Source organism: Heptranchias perlo, chromosome 28 (assembly GCF_035084215.1).
Source record: "Heptranchias perlo isolate sHepPer1 chromosome 28, sHepPer1.hap1, whole genome shotgun sequence".
Classification (NCBI taxonomy): Eukaryota; Metazoa; Chordata; class Chondrichthyes; order Hexanchiformes; family Hexanchidae; genus Heptranchias; species Heptranchias perlo.
The window spans coordinates 14368663-14375561 of NC_090352.1; the positions used below are offsets into that span (position 1 = coordinate 14368663).

The window sequence follows — 6899 nt, forward strand, 5'->3', positions numbered from 1 at the left end:
CTCAGGTTCAATATAGGATAAATTCAACAAGAAAGCTATTTCCATCCTTTCACTATTAACAAAGTGGGGAATAACACTGATTAACCCATTTCAACTTTGCTCTGAATCCAGCTAACACTACTGGGAGAAACATCCTGTAATATCTTTTTCACCACCTCCTGTGAAACCCAATAAGTTGGGATGTGACCCTTTATGAGATCTCCCACCCCACTTACTTCTCGGACTAAGTTCTAGAACAGCAGCCACACCACCTGTTTGAAACTCTGGCTCTCCTGTATTAAGGTCAACATGTATTTAAGTTGGCCAGCAGTATGTTTCACTGCTTCAGCCTTTAAATTGACCAGATCCACAGGGTCTAGAGGAGTCCATCCTATGCAGGTCAGTTCTTTCTGTTGGACAGAAGCCTATTTCAATAGGTCTTGCATTTCTTGCTTCAGAACTGTCAGACTATCCTTAAGGGTGGCAATGGTAACAATATTGGCAATAGACATGTCTTTGGAAAAAAAAGACCCAACAGCTGAATGCCTTCCTCCTGAACTAAATTTGTTATAACATCAGGGTAAATTCTAACGTCACATGCTCCACCTAGCCCTGAAGCCACCAACAATTTTTCTTTTTTACTGACAAGTTTTGAGTATTGCTTCTCAAGTATTGGTGAATGATGGTCTGAGGATTGTGATTAATGCAGATTCATTTGGACACTATTCCAGACCAGTCCTGATGTCTCCTGTAACATGACTCCAGATGGAGGGCCAGGTATCACGTTTGGATAGGTTGTAGATAGAAAGGAAAGCTAATATGCCAAGATGTTTCATCTGTAACAGAGATGTCTTTGTTAAACCCCCTCCCCCCATCTCTTGGTTACCAAGTCTGTTTCTTATAATGCCTGACAGCCATCTATATACACCTTTGGCAATCCTACACATTCCCCTTCCTTATAGCTATAATGTTGATTCTCTTCTGTGGTCTACCAGTGTACATTCATTTAGGTGTTGTGCAACATCCCTTCTTTTATTCTTAGCATATCAAACTTCTAGAGTAAGTCACTGCAACAGTAAGGTCCCTGCAACAATCTTACAGCTGGACATAGTACCCTCATGAACTTTTATGTTTAAAATGGTAGCGGGTCACCAGGATTATTTTCTGCCCATAGACTTAATTCCAGAAGTGTTTAATGGCCTAGAAGACCGCAAACAGAATCTTTCCACACTCAGAGTACCTTTGCTCCACATCACTCAGGGTTTTACTGGCATAAGCAATAGCCCAATAGTCCTGGTTACATTTTTAGTACAATACTGCACTGATGCTCCTTGAGGTACAGCCTATTACAACATAAGCTTCTTTTCTAGTTTCATTGGTAGGCTAAATATGGGGCACTACAAAGCTTTCCTTTTAGTTCTTTCAAGGCTTGAAATTTATCACTACCTCAAATCTAAGGTGCATTTTTCTTCAATAACTTATTCAGAGGTTGGACCGTTTCACTATAATCCATTATGGGCTGGCAGGAGTAGTTGCATAAACCTTGAAAAACTTCTTCACCCTTTCAAGCTGATAGGTGGCTCTAAATCTTGCATGGCCTGAACACGGTCATGCAGTAACAGGAATCCATCCTGTCCAATGGTGTACCCCACATACTTCACTTGGGTGTGGCACCATGGCTTTTCATCGTGGCTACTTTTACTCCAGCATGCTTTAGTTGTCCCAATACGTAGGAATGTAGTAACAGGAGTAGGCCATTCATCCACTCGAGCTGGTTCCGCCAATCAATGAGATCATGGCTGATCTGTATCCTAACTCCATCCATCGACCTTAGCTCCATATCCTTTAATACCGTTGGCTAGCAAAAATCTATCAATCTCAGATTTGAAATGATTAATTGAACTAGCATCTGTTGCTTATTGTGGGAGAGAGTTCCACACTTCTATCACCTTTTGCGTGAAGAAGTGTTTCTTAACTTCTCTCCTGAATGGGATTTTAAGGTTAAGTCCCCTTGTCCTAGAATCCCCCACCAGCAGAAAATGTTTCTCTCTACCCTATCAATACGTGCCTAGATTCTGCAAGCTCTTCTGACCCGGCCTGGCTACCTATCAGGATGTCATCTACATAGTTACAGTTACCTCTCGGTTCAGTATCAGGGATATCAGGTCCAATAGGAGTTGCCCCCCTCGTAGCCATTGTGACCTCTCCATTAGATTTGTCTATTTGGATTGTGTGATACAAGCATCATTAGTGACATTAGGTGGTCCCTCCTCTGATGGAGTCGTGGCATTCAGAACAGAGGGACTCCTTCCCTGAGTAAATTCAGCTATATCCTGGGAGTGGTCATACCTCTCGTGAGCCACTTTGTGAAGTGGACCCAATCTCTTGAGGCTTTTAATTGCTGAATTTCTAGTTAATTTGTAGTTAATAGTTATTTTATCACCTGCAAGTCTGCTTCCCTGTTCTGGAGTTCTAATTTCTTTTGATATAGTTGCTGTTCCTGAGCAATTATTTCTATAGTTTGAAGAGTCTCCGGTCTATGCGGACTCAAGGGACTACTTGGACCCCTTGCTGTCGTCCCTTCATAGGAACAGGGGCCTTCTTAAGAGCTAGGAAAATGGTTATTTCTGGGTTGGAGTTATGAAAAAGGTGGCCCTTCCTCCTGGGAGAGATTACCTTCATCATCCTCATCTTGGGCTTCCTCCTCTGAAATCTTCCTCAGGGAAGGGAAACCTACCAGAGGGAATCCTGATAGCCAATGGAAAGCTAATCTCCCTCCTTTGCTTGATATGTTTTTAGCCTGCTCCGGTGTCATTCTAATTGGCCCTTGTTATTTTGTGAACCTTTGCCCTTTTTGCTACTCTGCGGCTTCTTTACTGAGGCTTCTGCTTTGCCATTGTGGCAACCCTCTTCCTTTGTTCTATTGAGCATATTTAACTCCTTATCCTCAGCTTGGGCTCTCTTACACCTTTATTCAGAATCACTCAACCTTTGCTTAAGGCAGTCATTTTCCAAGGCCCAAGTCCTCAATTCTTTAACAGCACTCTTTTACTGTTGTTGACCTGACTCATATATTCCTTGTATCAAGAGATAGTTTTGTTCTAATTCCTGCTGTTTCTTTTGACTCAGTTTGTTTTATCTATCTCCTTTTGTTTGTCCTCTAACTCTTCCTATGTGTCATTGCACTCTTTCTATTGCTGACTTTTCTCATTACAGCAGTCTAACCCCATTTGGGTTCTCATTAATGCCTGCTAACTCTGTTTACGTTCTATATCTTACTCAGCTTATCTTAGCTTGACCTCTTGTAGAATCATTCCTTTGTGTGTTAACTGTGATCTTATCCCTTGCATGGCTAACTCTTTTTGGCTCAACCATTGCATAAACTCTAGCTTATCTGCTGTGACAGTTGCATAAGGTCTAGTTCTTTCTGGCTAAACTGTTGCTAAAATTCTGCCTCCTTGTTATCAAAGGCAGCTTCTGTAACGAGGAGTTCGTGGTCTACTGGCCATTGGAATTCTGCTTGTAAGGCAGTTCCCTGAGCTTCAAGTTCCTGAGTTACCCATTGTTTGGATTCTACCTAGAGGCAGTCTCTTGAGCTAGCTGTTGTTCAAATTTCTGTGAAGCTAGTTCTTCCATCTGAACTAAGTCCCCAGTTAATCTCTCATTCAATAATACAACACGGCTTCAGCCAGGGCTGCTGTCAAACATTTAGCGGAGTGTAAAATTGGTGCCCAATCCGATCATAGCAGTTTCCCACCATGCGGGTCTTTAAAGAAAGAAAAGACTTACATTCATGTTGAGCCTTTTACGACCACAGGATGTCACAAAACGTTTTACAGCCAATTAAGTACTTTTGAAGTGCAGTTACTGTTGTAATGTAAGGAAACACGGGAGCCAATTTGCAAACAGAAAGCTCCCACAAACAGCAATGAGATAATGACCAGATAATCAGTTTTAGTGGTGTTGGTTGAGGGATAAATATTGGCCAGGACACCGACCTGGTAGAACTCCCCTGCTCTTCTTCCAAATAGTGCCACGGGATCTTTTATGTCCACTTGAGAGGGCAAACGGGGCCTCAGTTTAACATCTCAACCCAAAGACCACACCCACAATAGTGCAGCACTCCCTCAGTACTGCAATGAAGTGTCAGCCTAGATTTTGTGCTCAAGTCTCCCGAGTGTTTTTTTTTATTTTTGAAGGATTCCTTGTGGGCCAGGAGGAGCAGGGGTGCCTTGGGCCTCCTTCCCTCCCCCCATCGCGGACTTGTCGATACCCTCCCTTAAATCCTTTCTTACGTTGCCTGGGACCGTTTCCGTGGCTGTGGTGGTTTTTCTGCGGCATGAATTCACATAATATCAGAAGAAGCCTTTCATCCCATTGGATGGGGGAGGGGGCGGACTATTCAGTGTTCCCTGTAAATCTGTGTGTGTGGATGTTTGGTGAGGAAAGAATGGGCTCAGGTGAGATACCCTGCAGTGTCTGTTTGCCGATTTTCACTGCACATGATCATAGGGTCAGTGGGTGAGGTACCAAAAAGTAGCAACGCCCTTGGAATCATACCTAATAGCGGCACCTACAAGAGAGATGGAACCAAAAAAAAACTCTAAATGATTTCTTTTCGACTTTAATGTCTCTTGCGCTATAAGGCTTGCCTATTCACCTCGGTATCACTCTCTCGCATAAACACAGACCCACACACAAACATTCATAGTTCTGAATTCAGTCTGCCTAATTACCAGTTAGGAATTGGTCATGTGATATCTTTAGGATTACCTGTGACTAGTTACTGGGAATTGTTAGGTAAATATTCGCCTCTATAACAACGAACCAGTAGACTTGTAATACCATGGCAACTTTAACCCTACCACTACCGGAGCACAGCAATTATCAATTTCCGAGAGAAGTTTAAACTTAAACATAGGATAGTTTCAAATCACCAGATGATACGCTGTTTAGGCAAGCAAACTTGGTATTTATTTATTTTAGAATCGCGCACACTTTAAATTATGTTGAATAATTTGTAACCCAACATGGTGCAGAAACGAACAGGAAAAATACAGCAGTGACACATATTAAATTACAAAAGCAAACAAATTTTAAAAATGAAACTATATATAAAAGAGATCAGCTTGTAGGTTAATGCCGGACGGGATCATTCAACTGACGGAAATAACGGCAAAACTCCATGGATCCAATCACTGTACATAATGTCCCATTTCGCCCTCTCTGGGGTGTTGCACTCACAACAAAGTCTTCACATAAACTCTACCCAAACCAACATAATGTTTTTTTTACAACAAATTACCGAACCCATTGCTAAAACTAAAAACCCACAATTAAGTCATTTTCCTATTTTAAGCAGTTTGAACATCGAGGTTCAGGAGATAACCTTAACATTTCGCCACTAACTTACTTTAATTGATAATTCGATTTCATTCAACGGAAGAAAAGACGTTTGAACTGCCACTACTGTTAAGAAAATAGTTGTGTACCAAGTCGGTGCTCAAAAGAGATCCTCACAGTCCAAATAAAATGCGCCTGAAAAACTGTGAGAAGAAAAAAGTTATTTTTCTCAAACATTGACCTGACTCATCAATCCGTTCCTTTACACATAGTTCTTGCTCGGAGCTGAAGATCTAGCTGCAGAATACTTTGCTGTGTAGGAATTTTCGTCCTTCGGAGGGCAGGAGCAGCAGAGCAGAGCACCTCCGAGCAGCAGCAGACCCGATGTCCCCCAACCGATGTACAAGGAGGCTCCAAGTTCTCTCCTCTGAGCGTCCGTCACCAGCGGGTTGTAGAAATCCTTGATGATGGTGTTCGCTGACCAGGAGACCGGGATCAGGGTCAACAATCCAGACAAGATGAAGATAATTCCCGATATGATTGTGACTTTCGCCTTTGTCGCCTCGTTTTCTATACAGTTGGTGCATTTTCCTCCCACGATGGAGATGAGGATGCCCAGGACTCCCACCACAATGGCAATGACGGTCAAAGCTCGGGAAGCCTGGAGATCTTGGGACAGAGCTAACAGGGAGTCGTACACCTTACACTGCATCTGCCCGGTGCTCTGAACAATACAGTTCATCCAAAGACCTTCCCAAATAATCTGCGCCACCACGATGTTGTTTCCAATGAAAGCGGTCACTCTCCACATGGGAAGGGCACAGGTTATGACGGCTCCCAGCCACCCGAACACACACAGGGCTATGCCCAGAATCTGGAGTCCCATTGATGCCATTTTCGGTTACCGTTCTTCAGACTGTGGAGGAGAGAAGTTCAGGCTCTTGTCTTGATCTGTACTGAGAGCTGTGCGCCAAACACAACGGTACTTATTCAACGCACGTGGGCGGGTAGCTTTGTTCCAGCCCTGTACTGCCTCCCGCACTTAGCTCAAAACTAGAAGTACGGGTTTCACTCTATTTCCACATTAGCTTCCATCGCTTAAGCTGACTGGTTCACGGGACGTGCGTCTGCTTCATACGAAGGGATACCAAAAGATATTTCCAAATCATTGAAATTACAAAATATATTGAGAAATGGTTTATGTGCAGGATGCATTTGTGTAGTTTGAAAGCATTTTGTCAGCCCTTGATGGACGTCAAATTTGCCATCCACCTGGTTTGCTGTTTACAGTATATCCCAGAATAATCTCAGTTTCTGTGACATAATACTGATTGAGAGCTACACCCTCAACCGATACACCAAATGGCTCCAAGGAACAATTATCTATTAAAAATGAAAAACAAAATTGCTAATGCTAGAAATCCAAAACAAAAACGAAAAACGCTGGAAGTGGACACTAGGTTAAAATCTGTAAAGAGAAATATTTTTAAAGTGAAAAAACAGGTTAACAACCAATTAAACTTGATGTTTTCTTATCATTTTTATTTTTCACAAGTAAAAACTCCTTTCACCCATTT

General features: G+C 42.5%; 1 protein-coding gene across 1 annotated transcript; it reads right to left on the reverse strand.

Annotated features, from left to right (window-relative positions):
• Positions 1–4930: 4930 nt before the first annotated feature.
• LOC137344863 (claudin-4-like) lies at positions 4931–6390 on the reverse strand. Its single transcript, XM_068008089.1, has one exon. It carries the CDS (start codon positions 6215–6217, stop codon positions 5585–5587), a length of 633 nt encoding a protein of 210 aa, XP_067864190.1. The 5' UTR covers positions 6218–6390; the 3' UTR covers positions 4931–5584.
• Positions 6391–6899: the final 509 nt, after the last annotated feature.

Excerpts from the sequence above, each read along its gene's own strand:
- LOC137344863 (XM_068008089.1), bottom strand. The coding sequence starts at position 6,217 with ATGGCATCAATGGGACTCCAGATTCTGGGCATAGCCCTGTGTGTGTTC.